This window comes from Andrographis paniculata, unplaced genomic scaffold (genome assembly GCF_009805555.1).
Source record: "Andrographis paniculata isolate CXL003 unplaced genomic scaffold, ASM980555v1 Contig66END, whole genome shotgun sequence".
Lineage (NCBI taxonomy): Eukaryota > Viridiplantae > Streptophyta > Magnoliopsida > Lamiales > Acanthaceae > Andrographis > Andrographis paniculata.
This window is the reverse complement of record NW_026137602.1, coordinates 1,102,662-1,129,734: the sequence shown is the minus strand read 5'-3', so window position 1 is coordinate 1,129,734 and position 27,073 is coordinate 1,102,662. Positions and strand designations below refer to the sequence as shown.

The 27,073-nt window shown below is 32.0% G+C and overlaps 1 protein-coding gene across 1 annotated transcript; it reads right to left on the bottom strand.

Moving 5' to 3' along the window:
* Positions 1-946: 946 nt before the first annotated feature.
* LOC127262758 (uncharacterized) lies at positions 947-2,814 on the bottom strand. Its single transcript, XM_051291570.1, has 4 exons — positions 2,397-2,814; positions 2,057-2,307; positions 1,427-1,722; positions 947-1,061 (listed from the first exon to the last, which is right to left on the bottom strand). Exons 1-4 carry the CDS (start codon positions 2,812-2,814, stop codon positions 947-949), a joined length of 1,080 nt encoding a protein of 359 aa, XP_051147527.1.
* Between the last annotated feature and the right edge of the window lie 24,259 nt (positions 2,815-27,073).

The following is a 27,073-nucleotide window of genomic DNA, read 5'->3' as shown; positions in this document are numbered from 1 at the left end:
AACTGGCTATATATATAGTCTTACAAATGTTTATCCAGAAGAGAAAAAAAATAAATAAGTAAAAAATTAAACGTGAAAGACTCCTGAACTAATAAATAAATTCCGACTTATTAAAACAGACAAGCAATTAACCATAACAGACAATGACCTTTTCATAAACTAGCTCCAAGTCTTCACTGCTTTTAATTTGTCATCAAGTCTGCAACCTGTTCCCGTGTTCCACAATGTACCAACTCAACTTCTCCATCACGAGCAACATCTCTTAAGATTACTGGATTTTTTAATTTGAAAGCTTAATTGTGGAACTGTTGCCACACATGATAATAGTGCTGTGCTACCCTTTTGAGAGTGACCTAACTTCTTCAAAACTTGACAGACACAGACAGCAGCAGCACCTACAAATTCTGCTGCTGCACTTAATAAGAACAAATAACCAGATGTACTCTTAGAATCAGTTTCATCTCCTCCATATATGGTCAGAGTCTGTGAAAGCAAGTAACTCTTCAGCCCCTCCCCTCTTGTAGAAAATCCCATAATACCTCATGATCCTTTTTGCAGCTTGCAAGTGTGTCTTGACATATATCTGCTAATCAAGCTTACACTAAACATGATGTCTGGTCTTGTAGCTGTGAGATATATTAAAGTTCCAACAATTTGTTTAAAAAACCTATCCTCAATAGCTGCTCTACCTTCATCTTAAAGCCTGGAACAATTGGACTTTTGACTGGTTTACTTTCATACATTGAAAATCTCTTCACAACATCAGTAGCATATTTTCTTTGGCACACAAAAAATTCCTTGTGATTTTTACACAACTTCAATTCCAAGGAAGAAACTCATTTTTCCCATATCAGTCATGTCAAAGGTTTGCATCGTGGACCTTTTAAACTCAACCATCATATCCTCATCATCACTAATACCTAGCAAAACACAAGGAAAACTCTTATCATCCAATTTCTTCCTTTTTGCTTTTGGTATATGGACATGTGCAATACTCCGATGGTTTGATTCCACTCCATGCTTCTTGAGGAGTGACGTTCTTAACTGCTAATGTTGGACACCTATTCAGTAGATAAAATGTCCAATTGAAAGCTTCTGCCCAAAAAGTTTTAGGAACCCTTTGGAGATGAGTAGGCAGCGGACCATATTCATGACAGCTCTGTTTTTCCTCTCGGCAACTCCATTTTGGTGAGGTGTGTAAGCATTTGTAAGTTGTCTTTTAATTCCTTGCTATTGACAAAAGGCTTTGAAGCTGTGAGAAGTAAACTCGGCTCCTCTATCTGTTCTCAAGCATTTTATAGATGCTTTTGTTTCATTTTCCACTTTCTTCTTAAAGATTTTGAACTTTTCCAGAGCCTCTGACTTCTCCACTAACAGATATACCCAAGCTTTACGACTCTAATCATCAATGAAGCATAATACATACCTCTTTCCACCATGTGATGTTGGTTCAATAGGCCCACAGATGTCTGCATGAACAAGCTCAAGTAACTTAGTTGCACACCACTCGCTCCTTTTGGGTATCACATTCCGATGTTGTTTTCCAAGAAAGCAATCAGGGCATGTAATACTTGAATTTCCAAATTGAGGCAGTCCATGAACCATTCCTTTAGATTGCAAAGTCTTCAAGCCTTTTAAATTCAGGTGTCCATATTGTTGATGCCATAAATGAGCGGAAGTAGAGTCTGGTATGCAAACATTCTTCTGTGGAACTTGGGATGACTTTGGATCGTTCATTAATCAAGGTAAACATACGATTAGTGCTCATATTAGTGTGAGCAATGAGTCCCCTGTGCGGATGATAGATGTTACAAGTTCCATTCTTAATCACAAGACCGGACCATAACTTTTTGATAAGTATTCTTTTGTAAAATCATCATTACACAATTGAGTCTTTAAAGGAAAAATCTTGAGTCAATTTCATTTCTTGAGTGGTCTTTACACCCTTTTGTTTATCTCGTTTAAGATTCTATTTGGATTCTAGTCATTTCTCCTGTAATTGTCCCACACTCAACAAATTTTTTCTAAGATCAGGAACATAATATACATCACTCACCATGAACTGAATGCCATTAAACACTAGTTTGACATTGCCTTTTCCAGCTACCTGCATTGTAGTGTTGTTTCCACATCTGAGAGAGTGTATAATGTCATCGACAAAGCTCGAGAATACACTTCTATCACTACACATATGATTGGAACACCCAGTGTCAAGAAACCATGCATCACTCGTTTTAGTTTCATGATCATCTGCATAGGCCATCAAAACCAATTCTTCTTCCACATCTACTCGTTTTAGTTGGCTTCCTTTTTCCAATTTGGACATTCATATTGAAAATGTCTCGTGTTGTGGCATTTGAAACATTCTACATAGGATTTATTGAAACTTGGATTGCCTCTACCACGTCCTCTACCTCGTCTACGAGATGAATTTCGACCACGACCTCTTCCATTAACTTTTTCTTTATGAGATACTTTTAACACCTGCTCTTCACCTTTCTGCCTTTGAAATTTCTGCTCATGAACAATTAAGGAGCTTTGCAGTTCATCAATTGACAAATTGTCAATATCTTTCGATTCATCAATGGAGCAGACAACATAGTTGAATTTTTCGCTCAATGATCGAAGTATCTTCTCCACCACGGCAATATCACTCATACCGTATACTCGCATTTTATTAGCGATAGTCATCACTCTTGAAGAGTAGTCATAGACCTGTTCGCCAGATTTCATTTCAAGATTTTCAAACTCTTTGCAAAGAGATTGAAGAATGGGTCGTATAACCCTATTGTTTCCTTCATACTTCTTCTTCATGGAATCCCATATCTGCTTGGATGTGTTCTTTTATAGAATGGTTTCTAGAATAGTTCTATCAATAGCTTGAAACAAGTAATTTTTTACCTTCAAATCTCTAAGTTTCATCTCATCAAGTTTTTTCCGGTGCTCTTTTGGCAGCGTCACTCCAGTATCCGGCTCATTGTAGCCCGTTTCTACAAGACTCCAGTATTCTTTAGATCTTAGGAAGTTCTACATTAGCATACTCCAATGATTGTAATGGCCATCAAACCGGGGAATGGCTGGTTGCACAAAGCTTCCTCTAGTAGCCATTTCTATCACAACTGGAAATCACAAAGTCTGTTGCTTGTTTTTTTAATCCGGTGAGTGGCTCTGATACCAGTTTGAAAAGTGCAAGAATAATAATTGATAACAAAAGACGCTGCTTTCTTATGAAAAGTGGCTATATATACCCTAACAAATGTTCATCAAGAACATAAGAAAATAAATAAGTAAAAAACATGAAAGACTCCAAACTGAAATAAAAAAATAAATTCCTCAAAACTAGGACTTATTAAAACAGACTAAAAACAAGAAATTAACCATAACAGACAATGACCTTTTCAATATTTCCATTGTTATTTCGAAATTCAATGTCAAATTGTCCTATACTTTAAAAATTATATGACGTTCATTTATACTTTAAAAAAAATTGGATGAAACTCTATCACCATGAAACTTACGTTTTGTGCGAAGAGAAAATGATTTTCTATATATATATATATATATATTTTTTTAGATTTCATGCAATATTTTTTAAAATATAAAGGGACGCTATTCAATTTTTGAAATAAAGTGGAAATTTACGCTATGTTTCAAAACTACAGAGGGTTTCGTGCAATACTTTTGGAAGTATGAGGGGTGTAATTTTTAAAGTAAATAGTGATTTAGCGATAACAATTTTATCTTTATTTTGACAAAGTCAACAAATCAAAACTTAGTTATTACCTTCAATCGAACACTTGTTTACAACAAATATCACTAATTTTATTACGTTGTCTCTTTATTTATTTTAATTTCTAACTAAATTTTGAAAATACTCTCAACTACTTTTTTACTTTTATCATTTTTTTCAATAAAATATTTCTTATTCTTAATCTTCATGCTATACACAAGTGGACTAATTTTAATAGATGGATAAAGTATTTATGCCCCATCTGGATTGGCTTCTAGAAAGTATTTTTGGCTTCTGCTTCGAAAAAAAATATTTATTCTTGTTTGTGTTGGCTTCTCCTCTAAAAAAAAAAGCATTTATTGGTGTTCGTATTGTCTTCTCCTCAGAATAAGCAGCTTTTAGGCTGCAAATGTGATTTTATGAGAAGCACCTTAAGGGGTACTTCTGGATTACAATTTTAACTATAACAATAATGATAATAATAATAATTAATAAAATAAATTAAAATAATTCATTTATATAAAATTTAAATATAATTTTATAGTAATTATTAAATTATATTTTTTATTTTAATTAAATTTAAAATATATAATTTAAAATATCAAATTTTAAAAAACTAAATTCTAATTATACAGTAGATATTTAATATTTTTAATTTTAATTTTTATGTAAAATAAAAAAATACAAATATAATTAATACATCAAATTTAATAAATATATTTTCAAATAGTTTAGATAATTTAAAATTTTTAAATATAATTTATAAAATTCTAAATAAATTAGAAAATTTTAATAAAAAATATATTATTTACATTACTATATCATTTTTTTAATAAAAAGCTACTTTTATAATTATTCATCAAAATATAAAATTTAACTGCTTTTACTTTTGCCTTCTACTTTTACTTTTTGTTTTTGGCTTCTGCTTTTGGCTTTTGGCTTATGCTTATTTTTTAAGTCAATCCAAACGGGCATAAATATCCCGTTTATTGTTACAAGCTTTAAATTGAAATAAACAATATTTACCTTACACAATTTTTAATAAATATATATTATTTTCTCCCACAAAATATTAAATCAAAATATTATTAAAAATATAAATTAATCTAACACCTCATTTCAAATCAATTTCAAAACTGTGAAGTCATACAAACCCTTTAATTCATTGTTTTCCTTCCACGATTTTGGGTAACCTTTATTCACATTGACTTAAATAATATTTTGATATTATATTATACTCCCTACATTCGTCAAATTTATTCTCATTTTCTTTTTTAGTCCGTCCACTAATTTATCCCATTACTAATTTTGGCAAAGTCAACAAATGAACATTTAATAATTACCCTCTATTCAACACTTATTTATAACAAATACCACTAACTTTATTACATTCTTTCTCCTTATTTACTTTACTTTTTCACTAAATTTTCAAAAATACCCTAAACTATCTATCATTTTTTCGATAAAATATTCATTTTTCTTAATTCTTGTGCCGAACCCAAATAGACTAATTTTAATGGATGGATTGAGTATATATATAAAATAATATGGAGGTAGATCCAGTGTTGATAATGCACTATCAACACCATGGTGATAGAATATGAACCGTCCATCATAATAAATAAATTTGGATGGTTTAGATTGAAGAGGAGTAGGATTGTTTTTCTAAATCTAAAAAAGTTAAAGGGTGGGTTGGTATGTACGTAAATCTCTTTGTTTCTTTACTCCCTATTTCTCTCATTCCTTTCCTTTTCTCTCTCGCGATCGACCAAATCGCATCGACAATCGCCACTGCCCAGCCGCGGCAGCGCCTCCCTAGCCCTAGTAGCCGTCTCTTTCTTCTTCTTCTCTATGTATCTCTTCCTCCCTCTTTTCTTTTTCTTTCGAACAGTTGATCACCAGTTGTCCAGATCGCTGCCGAAAGCCGCCATTCTTCCACCAACCCAGGACCCGCCGCAAACCACCACCATCGCCCAATTGACCCGCCGTGAACCACCACCGTCGCCCAATTGACCCGCCGCGAACCCAATTTTATTTCGGCATTTTCTAATATGGTATTTTAATGCTTCTTTTCTGTTTGGATATTAGTTTAAATCAATAGTATTTATGAAAACATGCTATAGTGTGTTTTTGTGATAATTTCTGGATAACACTCATAATATTTGATAATACAGTAACATGTTAAACACAATACAGGGAGATACTTGTTCGTATTAAATAAAATGTTGGGTACAAAATATCTAAATGCTTATTCATCATTTTTCTATTTGTGTTAATAGATTTTCGAAAGTATGTTTAGAATTTATTTTTTTGTTGCATTTTCTGGATAACATTTATAGTATTTGATAATACAGTAACATGTTAAATACAATAAACAAATATGCTTATTGGTATTCAGTTACATGCTTAGTTTAGTATATATAAATACTTATTATATGATGTTCATAATATTTTGCAATTAAATCATGTGCACAAAGACTGATATGTTGTTGGCATTGTTTCATTTAGTTCTGGAGCATTAGCCAAATCTTGATCCGTAAAAATAGTTTTTGGTGCACGACCACTCATGTACTTAAAAAAGATATTGAAAACCCACTTGAATGAATCTTGTGTTTCTTCATACAACAACATTGCCTCAAATATAGATGTTTGGCTGTAATTATTAAATCACACGAAAACACCTAATATTGCAGTATTGTTACAATCTAATGTATGAAAACAACTTACCAGATGTTGTGTACATTGTATCAAGATACTAATTTGTAGGAGATGCAATGCTGAATAATGGAAGATGAAATGTTGACTACCGAAGTATTGTATTTGGTGCAAATCGTTTTTGAATAATGGATAATTGATTTTGCTTGTCTCCATGAATTTCATCAATTAATTTTGTTGGAAGAGTCTTAGTCATTTTCTACGTGAGGAGGCGAAGGAAAATGTAGGTCTAAGTTAGTTAAACGTTAGGAAAATTTGAAAAGTAATATTAAACTCCTAAATTAATACAAGCCTTATGATTAAAATTGTGATCCAATGGTTAATATTGAATCAACATCATGCTGAACTTTATAGTTCAACACTAGTTTAAGATATAGGTGTCAAAATCAGTAAGGATCAAATGCTCATGCTAATTAATTCAGCAGAAGTGCTAATGTATAATTAATTATATTAGTATATGATATAATTAATAATTAATTATCTAATAACATAATTATCCTTTGAAATAGTTCATCAGCATATGTGCTGAATTCATAATTCAGCACATGATGCACTTTGGTGTGGAAATATTGTATAGTCATGTAATCTCATTTAATGACTAATTACCTCATGTAAGTTCTATAAATAGAACTCTGGTTATTCAAATGAATACACAAATTTTATTTCCAATAGTTACTCTCTCTAACTCTGATCTCTTTAAAACAAATACACATTTATATGTCCATATATATATAGATGTATTCTAATACATATTCTATACTTATACATGCCTATACATATATATTTATGTTATGTATTTATTATATATATTTTTTTAATCTATTTTATAACACATTATCAACACAAGACTTTGTTTAGAAAGTTCTAATATAATGATGACGTGTTTTACTATAGTTTTTACGTTAGTCAAAACAGGTTGCGAAAATTTTATTCAAAAATATATATATATATATTTCATTCCCGAAAAGTTCTACCCAAATACTACAGAAGTTTTTGTTTCAAAATTTCTGCTGAGTATATATATATATATAATTTTCAATTATGACTAATATAGCAAAACTTTGAATTCCTTCATTAGCAATTACCGAAAATAATTATATATCGTGGATAATGGATGTCGAGATGTACCTCGAATCCATAGGGTTTTCAAAAAGAATAATTAGTGGAAATGAATGCACAAGCCAAGAACGTACAAGGGCAATGACTTTTCTCTGTCATCATATTTTTTAAGCTCCAAAAATGAAATACCTCATGATGAAATATCCATTTGAATTATGGAAAAATTTAAAAGATTGGTTTGACCACATGAAGTCGGTCATATTGCCAAAAGTAAAATACGCATGGAAACACTTGTGTTTGTAAGATTTTAAAACAGTTGCCGATTATAATCTGTGATGTTTAAAATCACGTTCCAATTAAAATTTATGGAGAAAATATCACTGATAAGGTTATGCTGGAAAAAATATTCACTACGGTTCATGCCTCTAATATAGTTTTGCAACAACAATAAATATTGTGATCTTATTACTTTTCTCCTTTTTGTTGAGCAAAATAACAAATTATTATTAAAAAAATCATTATCGGGCCAACTCGTACAAGTCCATCCCTTGAAGTGAATGCGACTAAGTTTTTTAACAATATGCCTAGATACAACCATGGACGATGTCGCGGACAAGGCCGTGGACATGGAGCCGACCGTGAGCGTGGTCGTGACAGGTTTGTTTCTCATTATTATCTTGAGGGATATTTTGATGAATAGGAACCAAATAGACCCCTGAAGCGGTCTTAAAATGATGTTGGTCAAAGTTCGAAGAAAGTCGAGAATAAGTGTTATCATTGTGGGATGACAAGACATTGGTCCAGAACTTGTCGCTCAAACTCCCATTTTGTTGAGTTGTACCAAAACTCCCTGAAGCAGAAAAATAAAGCACCTGAAGATGCTAAAGCTCTGGAAAATGCTAATGCTCTGAAAATTAATTTTTTGGAAAATATTGCTAATGGTAGTGGTAGTGATAAATATACTTATAATACACTGTTAGACGTATTTGACTTTTTGATACATTTTGAAGGTATATACTATGAAAACTCAGAAGGTGAAATGTAATAGTATACATATAGATATGTGTATACATCTTTGTAACTTCTATACTTTTTACTCCCATTATTTGTAATAATATACAACTATGTATTTTTTTTCAAATTTATTGATATATTTATTCTTATTTTTGTTGAAAAAGAAGAAATATGACTGTTGAACATGCTATAATATATAATACGGAAGACAATTTATGTCTCATTGATAGAGCATCAATACACACCACTCTAAAATATAATAAATATTTCACCAACATGAAGTTGGAAAAAATTCACGTGACTACTATAGGTGAATGTGCAAAATTGATTGGAGGCTTTGGAAGAGCGATAATATTTCTCCATGAAGGAGTAAAGTTTGGCATCCCAAATGCACTATAAGTTTCAATGATATTCGTAGACATGGATATCACGTTGAGATATCAAATTAGACAAATAATGAATTTTCGTTAATTAAAAAATTTATTGATGAACATAAATGTATATTAGAAAAATTGCTTTCATTGTCTTCTGAATTAGATTATATAAGATTGATTATATGTGCTATATGTGATGATATTTTGTTGTTTTTGGGCGACTTTTGGAGGGAGAATTGTGTATATATATGCTCATAATAGTGAGTTTTTGAATTATCCATTAGGTTTCATGGAATTGGCAAAGTTTGGGACATGCTTGGGAGAAAAGGAGCATAATGTAGGAATCAAACCTAGTACAAAACAGAGTGGGAAGAGTGAAAATTACCAAGAAGTCATCCGGAGTAGATTTAATTTAGAGACTGTAGGAATTTAATTGCAAAAGGGATCTTGAATTAGATAAATAAGGATGAGTGGTGTGCCATTGAAGAGATGTGAATAAACGCATTACCACATTCTCACTCATGACATCACTTTTGGAAGAGAGAAGAGAGAACGGAAGCAAGAACACTGTGTAAAAGCGGAGAATTTTGAGAAGCAGTGCAGATGACTTTCTGGGGTATTCTTCTTCCATTATAAGTATTGTTCTTTCTAATCAATTTTCAAAAATTGAAGGCATGATAAACTCTTTGATTTGTTTTATGTATTCAATTTCTATGGATTGTGAATAATTTCATTTCTAGCGTAGGTGTGAATTGATATTTATGATTGAATTTGTGAGACTTGGTTTTGTTTAATTTGGTGTTAATTGATGTTGGGTATTTTTAATTTTTCTAATTTACGAGTTTAAAAATCTTGAATTGATTATTGTGCACATATTGGTTTGAGATTTCATAGCTATATTAGAGATTGACACCCGTAATTGTGTAATATTTCAATTGGTGTAGCAACCTAGAGCAAGAATACTCTAGGGAATAATTAAAATTAATTTTGAACAAGTCCTCATAGGAACTTTGTTAAATTGAATTGGGCATTTCTAGTTCTTAATGTTGTCGAGTCAGTAATACTACGGTCGTACATAAAATTCTCACTAGATTAGAAAAATAGCTAACAACCGTACCTTAGCTATCGAAAAAGTAAGGAAAGATTGATTGTGAACGCGTGTAGATCAAATATAACCAATTTATCCAACTAGTCAATGAACTTGATTTTTATCGATGAACAAATTTCATATCCCAAAGAGAAAATTTATGCCTATACTAAAGTTTAATCATATTTGGTAAATCGATCATCTTCATTTTAGTTTATTTTATTTAATTGAGGAATTTATTTTTCCCTTATTTAGTGTGATACCCCCCAATTATATATATAGTATAATTATAAATAACCAAATAGTCAAGATTGTTATTGCTTCCCTGCGGAGATGACCCTACTCACCAAAATTACTGCATTTAGAATATTTTGTGACGTAGGAACTAATATCTTATTTTGCAGTAGTGCAACATGCTTGCAATTTTGGCGCCATTTCCAGGGATCAATATAAGGATTTTCGATATTTGGTTGTTTATGTCTAACTCTTTTTCTTGCTTAATGGTTTCTGCCTCAAACTGGTCCTGTAGGTAAATTTTTTTTTGATCCAGAAATCAAAAGGACTGCATGTTGTTTGAGGAAAAAAAACTAGAAAGCGAAAGAGGGCCGAAAAAGAAGTTGAGTCACCGGGACTTAACTTAGCTATCCAATTCACTACAAAAAAATAGTATATTTGTAACGGAATTTCGTTCCTAAAGTTCACGTAGTTAACGTAATTTCATCCATAATTCCGTCTCTAATATCATTAGTAACGGAAAAAGTGTATTTAAAAACGAAAAAATCTCGTCACAAAATTGATATTTTTTTGTAGTGATTGGCCGACACTTTTAGTTCCGGCGAGAGTGAAAAGGCTGTAGAAATTGAAGAGTTTGTGATATCCAATGGAACGAAAAAGAAATCTTAGAAAGCTAGTTGCTCCTGATTTAATTCAACATCCCGTGTGTACTACTTTTCCGGCTATAGCTGATAATACAACATTCGAGTTAAAATCTAGATTGATACATTTCTTGCCATCTTTTCATGGCTTGGTAGGAAAGGAACCACACAAGCATTTGTAGGAGTTCGATGTGGTGTGTACACATATGAAACCACCGGGGTTCATTGAGGATCAGATCGAACTCCAAGTTTTCCATTCTTCTTGAAAGATGCAGACAAGGAGTGTGACCGCCCCAAGCTTGGGAATTACTGAACGACATGGCCATGAATTCTCAACAATTTGGGCTAAGGGATGTCATGGAGCTAAGGAAGTTCTCAAGGTAAGTTCTCATATACAGAAACAATTGAATGAATTAACTGCTTTTGTGAGAAAAAATTGATGTAAGGAACGCTCAAGTAAAGCGTTGTGGAATTTGTACGAGTGTTACACATCCTACTAATGCTTGTCCTATTTTGATGAAGGAGGTAGAAGTGAATACTGCAGGTTTTGTACCGATGAGGGCTTATGATCCCTATTCGAACACGTTCAAGTTTGGGATGAAGAGACCACCCCAACTTTAGATATGAGAATTAGCAATCTTATGTCCAGCAACAACCATCGGGTTTCCAATCACCTGCACAACAAGAACAACAAATGACAATGTCATAAGCTCTCATTCCTGGTAACTTTTTGCACGATATGATGAAATCAATTGTCTCTAAGTTTTGCAATTTCTGTAAGAGACGAGAACGAGCATAAAAAACTTGAAAGATCAGATGTCTCAAGTCGTGAAAGAGGTGCGGGAAATGTAAGAAAGGGAGAAAGAAAAGCTACCGGATCAAACCCACATAAACCCGAAAAATATTAGTTCAATGGTCTTGCGAAGTGGTAAAGAGCTGGAAGGTCCGAAGATTGTTACTGAAAAGGGAAAAACTGAAAAAGAGATTGATAAGAAGATTGAGCAACAAGCAAACAAGACTTCTAATAAGGTAAATCCTAATCTTCCTGCTTAATCCAATTATAATATTGCTCCATTTCCTCATAGGTTAGCGAAATCAGGTAAAAGTGACAAAGACAATGAGATTTTGGAGATGTTTAAGAAAGTGGAGCTAACAATACCTTTGGTTGACACCATTAAGCAAGTCATCCGTTATGCGAAATTTCTGAATGATCTGTGAACCAAAAAGAAGAAGTTGGGAGGGGATGAAAATGTGCTAGCTGCAGAGACTGTGTTCGCACTGCTTCAGCCACAAAAATCCGGAGATCCAAGTATGTTTGTAGTCCCGTGCAAAATAGGTAAGATGAAAATTAAAAGAGCTATGCTAGATTTAGGTGCAGTTATAAATGTTATGCCTAAGTCTACTACTCTTTGAACTTTGGGTCTTTGAAATAAATGGGGATAATAAATGCCCGTTTGAATTGGCTTAAAAAACTAAACAGAAGCCAAAAGTAGAAGCAGTTCGATTTTATGTTTGAATGAATAATTATAAAAGCAACTTTTTATAAAAAACTGCTTTGATATAATAAAGTTGAAAGTACTTTTAAACTATCAAAAGCAGAAGCCAAAAGCAAAAGCAGTTCGATTTTATATTTGGATGAATAATTATAAAAGCAGCTTTTTATGAAAAAACTGTTTGGATATAATAAAGTTGCTTTTAATGTGTTAAAATGACCAAATAGGGCATAGTAATGTAAATAATAATATATTTTTTATTAAAATTTTCTAATTTATTTAAATTTTTTATAAATTATAGTTTTTAAATTATCTAAACTAAGTATTAATTTATTAAATTTAAATTATATTTATCTAATTTAAATTATCTAAACTAAGTATAAACTAAGTTTTTAAATTATATTTATTAAATTTTAAGTATTAATTATATTTTTAATTTTCATTTTTATAAAAAATAAAAATTAAAAATATAATTAAATTTAAATAATATTATTCTACAAATCATTTTAACTTTACAAATTATATTTAAAAATATTAAATATCTACTCTATAATTAAAATTTTATATTTTTAAAATTTGATATTTTCAATTATATATTTTAAAATTTAATTAAAATAAAAAATATAAATTAATAATTAAAATACAATTATATTTAAGTTTTATATAAATGAATTATTTTTATATTATTTTATATTATTTATTTAATTATTATTATTATTATTATTATTATTATTATTATTATTATTATTATTATTGTTGTTGTTGTTGTTGTTGTTAAAATTGTAATTTATATAGTAATAGCTTTTCCAAAAGCACCCCCTTAGGTGAAAACAAAAAATCACTTTTGGAGCCTAAAAACTGCTTCTGCTTTTGAAGAATACAAACAGGAATAAGTGTTTTTTTTTTTTTTTTTTTAAAGCAGAAGTCAGTACGAATGGGACCTAATTCAACTAGCCGATAAAACTTATGATGGATAATTGAGGATGTTCTTGTGCAAGTTAATGAGTTAATATTTCCTCTTGATTTCTATGTTTTAGACATGTACGATAATAATTCGCCTAATCCTTCACCTCTTCTGATTGGACGCCCTTTTTTGTGTACACACACAAAAAGTGATGTTAGAACAGAGACATTTACATGGAATTTGAAGGTGAAAAGGTTATGTTTAATATATTTGATGCATCGAATGATCCGGTGGAACCTCATATTTTGTGTTCTGTAGATGTCCTTCATGGAAATTGCATAAAGTTTTTGAAGTTGGAGAAAACAGGAAATTGCAGTTGCCAGAGTTAGAGGAGATTCGGAATAAATCTTACAAGAATGATATGCTTTACAAAGAGAAGAGTAAGAAATTTTCATGATCAAAATATTTTGAGGAAAAGTTTTAAACTTTTCCAAAAAGTTCTGCTTCATCATTGTAATCTTAAGATTTTTTTGGGTAAGCTTCATTATCGTTGGATAGGCCCATATGTAGTTACTAATGTGTTTCCGCATGGTGCAGTTGAGATTCAAAGTCTTAGCACGGATAAAATGTTTCTTGTGAATAGCACCGTCTTAAGCCTTATTATGAGAAATTCCAAAGCAAGGAATTGGAGTACGTAGCTTTATTTTAGCCGTGTAATTAGCTTAAGAGCCATTATGTCGAGCTAATGACAATAAACAAAGGCGCTTCTTTGAAGGAAACCCAAGATTTTTAATTTTATTTTGTATGCTTTGAGTTTTTGTTTTGTTGTTGAGCCAGTTTCATAGTTTTATGCCTTCTTTTTGGTGTTTGATAACAGGTGAAATGTTCATAGTGGGATGAAGCAGAATGGAAACGGTTCATAGGTGTGACTACGCCTGCACTGTGTTGTGATTGATGGGAGGAAGAAATATTTTTTGAGAAATCAGAAGATAAAACTTTTTTAGGCGTGATCACGTCTAAGAAAGCCTTACATTCTTGAAAATTGCACAGAAAAAGGTTTAATTTGGAAAGCTAAATTATTATTATAATAATAATTATTATATTATTATTATTTATTATTACTACACCAATTAAATCCTAATCTCTCTTTTTTCTCTGGCCATCTGCCGTCCCTTCTCCAATTTGAATCGCCGCTGCACCTTCTATCCAAGAACCACCGTGCTCAGCCCTCCCCATCACCAGAGCCACTCAATATCCGTCCAGCATGTTCTTCGAGCAGTCACACGTCCAAACACCACCAGCCCAGCCCTGTCCGGGATCGATTTTCAGGGAAGTCCTCATCTCCTAATCTCGATTGCATTCTCTTGTTGATTATTATCTAGATAAGTTCTGAGATTAGTGTGAATTGGGCTAATTTTAAATTGGGCAAGTTCTTGTCAAGATTATTTGATGTAATTGATGAGTGGATGTTTCATACAGGTTTAGAATTGATATTTTGGTGATCAAAATCATCGATTGAAGTATAAATACCTATGTTGAGAATTGTTTTGGCGTCGGGGCATAATTTCTAGTGTGTATTTTTTTTATTCGTTGAGGAGTTATAATTTGGTTGTTGATTTCTCTTGTGTGCAAGCACTATGGTCAAAGTGCGGGCATCGGATCCGTCCCCACGAAGGTTTTAATTGCTCTTCAAGGAAAATTGGACGCCATCGAGGAGTTATTGCGCAAGGCCTATTGCCTCCACCTATTCTAGGCAAGTTTTTTTTATTTGTCTCTTTTGTGTCACCTTTATTTTTGCAATAAGAACATTTTATGAATTAGGTGTGGGGGGAGATTAGAACTTTTGATGTGATTCAATGCTTTATTTTGATTACTTCCCGGCGTGTCCTCTTGTATATTTTGAGTTGAGGTTGTTGTGCTTACTTAGTTCATTAGGATCTTGCCGTGTTTGTTGATGAAGTTAGATGATGAGTGTGCTTAGTCTTCTGACAAAGAACCTTTAAGTGAGTTGTTTTGAGTTTTATTTGAGCAAATTCAACACATATATATATCATGCATGCTCAATTTTTTCTTGGATTGTGTGAACATATGTTGTATTTGACTACCTAGAACTTGCATGTTTATACTTATTGACTCTGTGTTTATTGAGAATTGATGCGATTAATATGATAAGGCACTAAGATTACCCTTATTAGCCTAAATTAAACATTTTCAACTATATTATCCCCTAATGAACCAAGTTTGAGCTTCATGTGATTATCCTATTTTTCTTGGTTCATATTTAACCCCGAGCCAATAAGACCTTTTCTTGAATTAAGCCGAACACTTACTTGAGCCCGTGGGAACTTGAGGGATTGTTTTTTTTCATTACATTAGATTCTTTAGAGTTACATTCATTACATGACATCATTCCATGGTTGCACTCGAAAGTATTTCTATTGTGGCATAGTTATAAACTAATATATATATTTTTGCCGAAAATATTTCATTATCTAGCCTTTAGAAAAAGAAAAAAAAAAGAAGCTGAAAAAAAGAAAAGAAAATAATATTGTGAGTCCTAAAAAAAGAAGAAAGATACTCGTGAAAAGAAGTGAGTATGTTATTGTCTTGCATTGATCAATGCTTGTGAAGTATTGTGTTGTTTTTATTTATTCATGTGTGCGACTTGCACTCATTATGATGTGATGAATTGATAGAGTAATCCCTCGGTCTCATTAGTTGTTAATATCATCTTTGCTACCCCAGCCATAGCCCTATTACAATCTTTAATTAAGATCTTTGATTATAAACGTTAATTTCTTGATGAATTGTGGAGTTGATTTGATTTGCTTGCAAGCCTATGAGATTCGTCGTTTACTTCATGTGCTTTGAGTGGATATAGCCTTAAAACTTGAGGGTAAGAGCTTACTTTATATACATTCCTTATTTGGTGAGGTTAGTGGGTTTTTGGATGCTTTGAATCTGACATAGTTGATGACACGGTTAAGTGACTTTTGCGCTAGTGAGTACTTCAATTTTTGGTTTGGATATATGCTTAAGGACAAGCATGAGATAGGTGTGGGGGAATTGATATGTGCTATATATATTAATATTTTGTTGTGTTTTGGGTGACTTTTGGAGGCGGAATTGTGTTTATATATGCTATTAATGGTGTATTTTTGGATTGTCTATTAAGTTTTATGGAGTTTTCAAATTTCGGGACATGCCTAAAAGAAAAAGAGTAGAATGCAGGAAAGCTTTGGGCGTGATAAAACCTAAGTACAAAACAGAGTGGGAAGAGTAAAATTACAAAGAAGTCCTCCGGGGTAGATTGGCAAATTTAGAGAGTGCAAGGATTTAATTTCAAAGGGGGTCTTGAAATAGAGAAATAAAGATTAGTGTGCAATTGAAAAAAGGAGAAGAAAAGCATTACCACAAAAGCAAGAACATGGTGCAGTGCAGAGAACTTTGAGAAGCAGTGCGTACGACTTTCTGGGGCATTATTATTCCATTCCAAGTATTGTTCTTCCTTGTTGATTTCTACTAATTGGAAGACATTAAGAACTTTTTGATTTGTTTTGTATTTTTTATTTCCATAGATTGTGAGTAATTTCATTTCTTGCGTAGGTGTGAATGGATGTTTGGGATTGAATTTGTGAGACTTGCTTTTGTTTAATTTGGTGTTCATTGATGTTGGGTATATTTAATTCTTCTAATTTACGAGTTTAGAAATCATGAATTGATTATTACACATATATTGGTTTTGAGATTTCATAGCTATATTAAAGATTGACACTCGTAATTGTGTAATCTTCCAATTGGTGTAACAACTTGGAAGAAGAATACTCTATGAAAGAATAAAAATCAATTTTGAACAAATCCTAGTAGGAATTTTTTTAAATTTAATTGGGCCTTTCTAGTTCTTAATGCTGTCGAGTCAGTAATACTATGGTTGTACCTAGAATTTTCACTCGATTAGGGAAATAGCTAACGATCGTACCTTAGCTATCGACAAAGTAAGAAAATATTGGTTGTGAACGTGTGTAGATCAACTATAACCAATTTATCCAACTATTCAATGAACTTGATTTTTAGTTGTTGAACAAATTTTATATCCCGAACAGAAAATTCATACCTATGCTAGAGTTTTAACCATCTTTGGCAAATCGATCATCTGCATTTTAGTGTATTCTATTTATTGAGGGATTTATATTTTCCTTATTTAGTGTGATAATCAAAATCCCCCATTATATATATTATAATTATAAATAACCAAATAGTCAAGATTGTTATTGTTTCTCTGCGGAGATGACCCTACTCGCCAAAACTACTGTATTTAGCATATTTTGTGACGTAGGAACTAACATCTTATTTTGTAGTTGTGCGACAGGTTTACAATTAATGCAATTGAAACATATCCGGTATACCAAAAGTCTTAAATGTGTTGCTTGCTCAAAAGTGGAAAATAAATCCCCTACATTAACATGAATCCTTCCAGCGCGTTTCTGTCAAAATTAGGCCTGACCAGGCAAGTCACACTAGGCGAACCTGTGTGCTAGGCAAGACCTAGAGGTGTCAGGGTTTGATTCCATGACCTCATGGTCACGAATCTATCTCCACACCACTAGGTCATCCCTTCTGTGGATGGGTTGTGAGGGTTTTGAGAGTTCTTTTTCTATTTGTTGTCGTAAAACATCACCACCGAAGGCCTAATCGGAAGGACCTATCGAAAGTGATTTTTTCTTAGGGTTATGCGTCCTCTTTAAATAAGGATCCGAACTATCTTGCAAGAATTTTTTGATTAACACAGAAAAGACAGTAATTTAAATCGATAAAGTGCAACAATACTGAAAATTTGGATAAAGAAAGCTAGAATTTCTATTGAAAATTGCAGAAAAATAGGTAAAATTACTCATAACTCCCTCGTGGTTTCGAAATTATGCATAAAATCTCTTTGTATTTTAAAAATTGCATGGCACTCCCCTATACTTTCAAAGATATTGCATGAAACCACACCTCCATAAAAACTTCCATTGTGTTATGGGAAGATGACTTCATATCCATAGTTTTTGCTCGTGCAAAGAAACTATGAGATATTATGTTTACAAGGAAAAATGCATAGAAAGCATGTTAAAAAAAATTATAATGGAAAAAAATAAAATAATGTGTAAAGGAGAAGAATGTCTCTGAAATGATCCTAAAATGATAAATAATCTGGTTATGATATTTTTTTTGGGATGAATCTTTGCTCTTTTCTAAACTCTCTCCACAAAAATGTCTCTCACCTCCCACCTCCAAAATAGCTCCCCCGCCACCTGTTTGACAAAGTCTATGTGATGACTTGTGTGTTTGTTTGGGGGTTTGGATTTTGAGTTGGGGGATTTGAATAGTAAAAATTTTGAATTGTAATAGTCGTATTAAAATAAATAGATGTTGATATGATGTTTTGAATGTAAAATTAATTTTTAATATAATATAAAAAATAAAAAATAAGTATTTGATTTGATATTTTTGGAAAAAATTTTTTGGATAAATAGTAGGATTTTGTCAAAATCCTTCAAACGAATACACCACACTCCGGTCTAGATGGTTGGCAAGTAGGACTATTGGGCCACGAGACTAGTTGTTGTTGGGATATGATGTAGGGTCTGACTTGGGACAACTAGCCTAGCTTCTTGGGCTTTTCTCGCTTTGATAGATAGATCACACTAGTCGATTTCGCATTAGTTATAATTGTTTTTCTTGCTAGTTAGTTTGTTTGTAGACTGAGTGGTGGGGGTTTATGAGTTTATATGAAGAATATTGTTCAGTCTCTTACGGTGTAGCTGTTGATCAATTTTTGGATTGAGCACAACAACATATATTTTATTATTTTTACCGATAGAATATATAATATGCATTGTTTAAATTATTGTGTTTCTTATTTAATTCACTTAACCTTTTAGTACAAAAGTATATCAATTTTGCTTTCGTCGTCTTCACATACGCTCATCATCATTGTTGTTCGTTGGGTATTCTTGTCCAAATAGAGCATATTTGATATCAACAGAAAGTTTTTTTTTTTTTTTTTGTTATATAAACAAATTTATTAGGTTAGTTGTAATTAATATTAAAAATAAAATAAAATTACAGATTACTTTTAAAAAATAAAGTTAAACATTACTTTTTTAAAAAATAAATTATATACTCCCTCCATCGCAGAACTATCTATAGTTTCAATTGGGTTGGACACGGTATTTAAATAATATTGATATTATATTGGTAGTTGGTAAAAAGTACAAGTAATTTTTATTAGTGTAAAAAGTAGTGGCAATTGTGTAATAAAAATGAAAAAGTAGGGGCAGCTTCATGGTGATATAGTTATTTATGGAAATAAGACTATTGTTTTGGAATGGACAAAAATTGTAAACAAGACTATTGTATTGGGACGGAGGGAGCATAATTTTCTAGAAAATAAAATTATATATCTGTTAAAAATTTTGAGGGAAAATAATAAAATTATCTTATTGATCATCAAAATAAGGTGTATATATATAGGCAATACAAAATGGACTCGATAGACTCAAATCTAAGTAATCTAATCTATGAATAAAACCAAATCCAAATATAAATCTACTAAATCTAAAACTGAATATCTAAAATATCTCAACATCCCGCTTCAAATTCAAGTGGTATAACAGAAATCAACTTAAGTTTGATAAGAAAGTTGAATATAGACTCAAAAAACACAAATAAAAATAGCAGTTGACTCTCCATTGGAGCCGAAAACACATGATTCTCCACTGGAGCGGAAAAGAGTTGACTCTCCACCGGAACCGAAACACATGACTCTCCACTAAAGCCGAAAATACATGATTTTCCATTGGAGCCGAAAACAGTTGACTCTCAACCGGAGCCGAAACACGACTCTCCACCGAAGCTAAAAATGATATGACTCTCCAATGGAGCCGAAAATAGTTGACTCTCCACCGGAGCCGAAAATAGGTGACTCTCCACCGGAGCCGAAAATAGTTGACTCTCCACCGGAGCTGAAAACGACATGCTCTCCACCGGAGCCGAAAACGACATGACTCTACCGGAGTCGAAATAGATAGATCGCAAACACCAAACAGTTCACACGCAGAAAACAGACAAGCAAAGAACAGATGCAAGATCGCAAACAAATTTCAGATTGCACGCAGACAACAAACAAGCAGCGGACAGATGACAGATCGCAGACAGATTTCAGATCGCACGTAGGCAACAAACAAGATGATAGATAGCTTGATCTCAAATCACAAGACCTCCGGGTACAATCAGGTTGAATGTACCCGAAGAAACGTGAGTTGGTAGGCTATATTTACGGCATGAGAAAAATATGCTTTGATACCACGTTAGAAATTTTAAGGGAAAATAATGAAATTGTCTTATTGATTATCAAAATAGCCTATATATAGACAATACAAAACGAATTCGATAGACTCAAATATAAGTAATCTAATATATGGATAAGACCAAATCTAAATATAAATCTACTAAATCTAAAACTAAATATCTCAACAATATCATTTTTTTAAAAAAATAAAATTATACATTATTTTTTAAAAAACATCAAATTACATAACATATTTTAAAATATACAATTATATACTATTTTTAAAAAATAAAATTATTTAAGAATAATAAATTACACAAAACATTTCACTCCGAAAATAGAATTGACCTACAATATTACTCCACTCTATTTATGAAGTAACACTTTAGCAAATTGCATTTATGGAGTAAATTGGAGCCTCCAGCCCCAAAGTTTAACATATCTCACTGCATTAAACATCCGAAGATAAAGATACCCTATAAAAAAAAATTATTTTTGTAACAATATTTTTTTTTTTTTGTCTCTAAATCTACTTTTTCCGTTACTAATGACATTAGAGACGGAAATAAAAATGAAATTATATTAGCTACGTGAACTTTAGGAACAAAATTCTGTTACAAATATATTATTTTTTTGTAGTGATAACAATAAAAAAATAAAAAATTTGATTTCCTAAGGCCATCTCCAATCTTTTAGCTCTATTTTTGCCGTTGTTACGGTACAAATGCAGTTGAACTACAGTACTTTTATTCCAACCATAAATTTCAACTTTTACTCCAAACGATATATTCCATATATATTCTTCTTTTATATTATTTTATATAACTTTTTCATATTTATAAATTACACCACAATTTTAATTATTTTTACACTATATTCCATACACATATAATTTATATTTTATTTAAAAATTACATATATTAAAATTAATATGTATAATTAATAACTATTACAAATAAAATAATTTTAAATAAATAATTAAATGCTATCAAGACAAATAACTATTTAAAATAAAAAATTATACATAAATTTTTATAAAATAAAAGTACACGTAACTTAAAAAAATAAAATTATATCACTTTCCGAAAAGTAAAATTATATATTAATTTTAAAAATAAAATTATACATTATTTTTTAAAAAATAAAATTCTTTATCATTTTTCAAAAAATAAAATTATACATCACTTTTAAAAAATAAAATTATATATTATTTTTTAAAAAAATAAAATTATACATAACCTTTTAATATATGAAATATATATCATATTCTAGAAAATAAAATTACACAATATATCCCCAAAAATAATAAAAATACAAAAAAAACCACAAATTATCATAAATGAGGGGATTTGGGGGTGGGTTGGAGCCCCCAAAGTTTTTGCCCCATTGCATAAATGCAGTCCTAACTTTTTGATTTTCTTATTTTTTCATAAAATATTTATTTATTTTTTTTAATCTTCACTACTTTAATGAGTCTAGTTTTTACTGACATAGAAAATATATTTTATTTAAATATTACATTTGTCCCATAAGAAGGGTCTGTGTAACATTCAAAATATTCTTATATTTATATAATTTACTCTAAAAATGTAATTGTATTTGTATTATAAGATACTAGTAGAGATATTTTTATATATTTTTCCTAATTTATACTACATATTAATATATAATTAATATTCAAATATCAATATACAAAAAATTATGAAACTCTTCTTATGGGACGAATGTAATATATTATTTAAAATGTTTAAATACATATTCTAAATTTATTTTAATCATATATATGTTAATTTTTTATTTAAAAGTATTTCCAACACTATTTATATATAATAATATTCTAGTCTATTATAATTAAGTTACTTAATACATTCACTTCAGAACTGAGAAAGTATTAATAATATCACTTATTTTTTTTTTAAAAAAAAATCACAAATGGAGAGTTATGACAACAAGCTTGACGAAGGATTTTGGCAAGAATTATAATGAATGATTACGCGGTGAGATGTGTTGTATATAATGATATTTTATTATATTTTGGGTGATTTTTAAGATACGAAATTTTGTATATATGCTATTCATAGTGTGTTTTTTATTGCGTAATAGATTTCATGAAGTTGGCATGTTTGGGGTGTATTTGGAAGACAATGAGCAGAACACACGAAGACTTTAGGCATGATCACGCAAGTACAATGTATAAAATATGAAAATTTACAAAAAGGACCTTCGGGGTAAGTTGAAAATATAAATATTATGTAAGGATTGAAGTGCAAAGAGGATCTAATTTAAAGGGAATAATGATGGAGAATCAAGAGACACAATTTGCAATTGAAGAGGGGAAAAGAAGAGGACTACCACGTTCTACCACGACATGTTTTTCTTAAAGGGGAGAAGGGAGAAAGAAGAGCAGGGAAGAGTGGAGAACTTGGAGAAGGATTGTAGACGACTTTTCAGGACGTTATTCTTCTATTTTCTTATTTTTCTTCCTTGTCAATTTCAAAATTGAAGGCATGATGAACTTCTTTATTTGTTTTGTGTTTTCATTTTCTATGAATTCCGAGTAATTTCATTTCTAGCGTAGGTATGAATTGATGTTTGGGATTGAATTTATGAGACTTGATTTTGTTTAATTTGGTGTTCATCGATATTGGGTATTTCTAATTCTTCTAATTTATAAGTTTAGAAATCGTAAATTGATTATTGCGCAAGGTATTGATTTGAGATTTCGTAGCTAAATTGGATATTGGCACCCGTGATTGTGTAATTTTCCAATTGGTGTAGCAACCTAGAGGAATACTCTAGGGAAGAATTATAATCAATTTTAAACAAATCCGCATAGGAATTTTGTTAAATTGAATTGGGCCTTTCTAGTTCTTAAAGCTGTCGAGTCAGTAAAACTACGGTCGTACCTAGGATTCTCACTCGATTAGGGAAATAGCTAACAGTCGTACCTTAGCTATCGACAAAGTTAGGAAAGGTTGGTTGTGAACGCGTGTAGATCAACTATAACCAATTTATCCAACTAGTCAATGAACTTGATTTTTAGTCGATGAACAAAATTTATATCCCAAACAGAAAATTCATGCATATGCTAGTGTTTAATCATCTTTGTTAATCCACCTTGCATTTTATTTTATTTTATTTAGTTGAGCGAATTTATTTTCTCCTAATTTAGTGTGACAAATCAAAAACTCCCACATTATATATATAGTATAATTATAAATAACCGAATATTCAATATTGTTACTGTTCCCTGCGGAGACGACTCTACTCACCGAACTACTGCATTTTGCAATTTTTTTATGGCATAGGAACTGATGCTTTATTTTGGAGGTGTGCGACATGCGTGCAATTTTGGCGCCATTGCCGGGGAACAGTATATGGATTTTCGATATTTGGTTGATTTATTTTATTCAGCTCTAATTTTTGCTTAATGGTTTATGCCTCGAACTGGTCGTACAGGTGAATTAGTTTTTGATTCATAAATCGAAAGGACTGCATCCCGTTTGAATAAAGAAGCTAGAGAGCGAAAAATGGCTGAAAAAGAAATTGAATCGCAGGAACCTGATGTAGCTATATGAGTGGCTGACACTTCTAGTTCCGAAGAGAGTGAAGAGGCCAAGGGAGTTGAAGAAATTGTGATACATCCAATGGAAAGACAGAAAACTCTGAGGGAACTAGCTGCTCCCGATTTAATTCAACATCCTTTGTGTATTACTTTTCCTACTATAGCCAATAATACGGCATTTGAGCTTAAATCTGGACTAATACATTTATTGCCGTCTTTTCATGGCTTGGCAGGGGAGGAACCACACAAGCACTTCTAGGAGTTTGATGTGGTGTGTACGAGCATGACACCACCGGGAATCACGAAGGAGCAGATAAAACTCCGAGCTTTTCCATTCTCCTTGAAAGATGCAGCTAAGAATTGGTTGTTCAATTTGCCCGCCGGGAGTGTGACCACGTGGATGGATATGAAGCGCAAGTTCCTTGAAAGGTTCTTTCCCGCATCCCGGCTGCTAATTTGCGAAAAGATATTTCTGGCATCAAACAAGCATCATGGGAGTCTTTATATGACTATTGGGATAGATTTAATAAATTAATTGCTAGATATCCGCAACATCAGATTGCTGAGCAACTTCTAATCCAATATTTTTATGAAGGACTAACTTCTATTGACAGGAGGATAATCGATGCTGCCAGTGGAGAAACTCTTATGAACAAGACTCCGAGAGAACTTGGGAATTGCTGAACGACATGGCTATGAACTCTCAACAATTTGGGCCAAACGATGTCATGGGAGTGAAGGAAGTTTCCGATGTTAGTTCTCCTATGCAACAACAATTGAATGAGTTAACTTCTTTTGTGAGAAAAATTGTTGTATGGAACGCTTAAGTAAAGCCATGTGGGATTCGTGCGAGTGTTAAGCATCCTACGGATGCTTGTCCTATATTGACACAAGAGGTGGAAGTGAATGCTGCAGGATTTGCACAAACAAGGGCTTATGATCCCTTTTCAAACACATACAATCCAAGATGGCGAGACCACCCCAATTTTCGATATAAAAATCAGAATCAACAATCCTTTGGACAACAACAACCACCGGGTTTTCAACCACATACACAGCAACAACCACATACACAACAACAACCACAAAGGACCATGCCCAAGCTCCTAGTCCTGGTAATTCCTTGCATGATATGGTTAAAACTATTGCCTCTAATGTTTTGCAATTTCAGCAAGATACAAGGACGTGTATTAAAAACTTGGAAGATCAAATGTCTCAAGTTGTGAAAGAAGTGCGGGATATGAAAGAGATGGAGAAAGGCAAGCTACCGGCTCAAACCCATATGAACCCGAGCAATGTTAATTCAATGGTCTTGCGAAATGGTAAGGAGCTAGAAGGTCCGAAGGTTGTTGCGCAAAACGAGAAAGCCGAATAGGAGATTGAGAAGGAGATTGAGTAAGAAGCAAACAAGTCAACTGATCAAGTGAATTATAAACCTTCTATTCAATCTAATTCTAATGTTGCTCCATTTCCACACAGATTAGCGAAACCGGCTAAAAGCGATAAAGACAATGAGATCATGGAAATATTTAAGAAAGTGGTGCTAAGCATTCCTTTTCGATGCAATTAAACAAGTCCCCCGTTTTGCGAAATGACTGAAGGAACTGTGTACCAAGAAGAAGAATTGAGAGGGGACGAGAAGGTGGTAGCTGGAGAGACTGTGTCCGCCGTGCTGCAAAGAAAATTGCCACAAAAATGCGGAGATCCAGGCATATTTGTAGTCCCATGCAAAATAGGAAATGTGGAAATTAAAAGAGCTATGCTAGATTCGGGTGCAACTATAAATGTTATGCCTTAGTCTATTTTTAACTCTTTGAACATTGGGCCCTTGAAAAAAACAGGGATAGTGATTCAACTAGCTGATAGAACTTACGTTTACCCCGAAGGGATATTGAGGATGTCCTTGTGCAAGTGAATGAGTTAATATTCCATGTTGATTTCTATATATTAGATATGCATGATGACAATTCGCCTAATCCTTCACCTATTCTGCTTGGACACCCTTTTAGGTGTACTGCACACACAAAAATTGATGTTAGAACAGGGACACTTACTATGAAATTCAAAGGTATAATAGTTCATATCAATATTTTTTATGAATCGAATGATCCCGTGGAACCTCATGCTTTCTATTGTGTAGATGTCTTTGATCAAAATGTGCAGGAAGTCTTTAAAGTTGTAGAAAGAAGGAAATTGCAATTGCAAGAGTTTGAGGATATTCAGAACAAAGCTTTCGAGAATGTGAGGATTATTAAAGGAAATAGTAAGAAATTTCATAATCAAAATATTTTGAGGAAGAATTTTAAGTTTTTTTCTCGTTGGATAGGTCCGTTTTCGATTACTAATGTGTTTTTGTGTGGTGCAGTTAAGATACAAAGTTTGAGCATTGATAAAAAGTTGGTTGTGAATAAACACCGTCTTAAACTTTACTATGAGGGGTTCCAGAGTAAGGAAATGGAGTGCGTAGCTCTTTTTAAGCTGCGTGATTAGCTTAAAAGATGTTGTGTCGAGCCAACGACTATAAACAAAGGCGCTTTTTGGGAGGCAACCCAAGTGCTTTAATTTTATTTTGTGTGCTTTGAGTTTTTGTTGCGTTTATAGTCAGTCTCATGCCTTGATTTTTTGTGTTTTGATGCAGGTAACAAATTCATAGCTGGATGAGCATAATGAACAAAGTTCTTAGGCGCAGCCAAGCATCCAGTGTGTTGTGATTGATGAGAGGAAATTTTTTTTAAAGAAATCAGAACATAAAACTTCTTTGGGCGTGATCACGCTTAATGAAGCCTTACATTCTGAAAAATTGTGCAAAAAAAGAGTTTATTTTGGGGAATTATTATATTTATTATTATTAAATTTACTATTACTATATTTATTATTGTTTCTATAATTATAATTATTATTATAGTTATTAAATCGTAATTTTT

Bases quoted from the DNA above. Each gene is read 5' to 3' on its own strand.
- LOC127262758 (XM_051291570.1), bottom strand. From the start codon at position 2,814: ATGAAGAAGAAGTATGAAGGAAACAATAGGGTTATACGACCCATTCTT. The intron at 1,723-2,056 runs GTGAGTGATGTA...AACGATCCAAAG, and splicing joins TTAATGGCATTCAGTTCATG to TCATCCCAAGTTCCACAGAA. The intron at 1,062-1,426 runs GTATGTATTATG...TCTACTGAATAG, and splicing joins ACATCACATGGTGGAAAGAG to GTGTCCAACATTAGCAGTTA.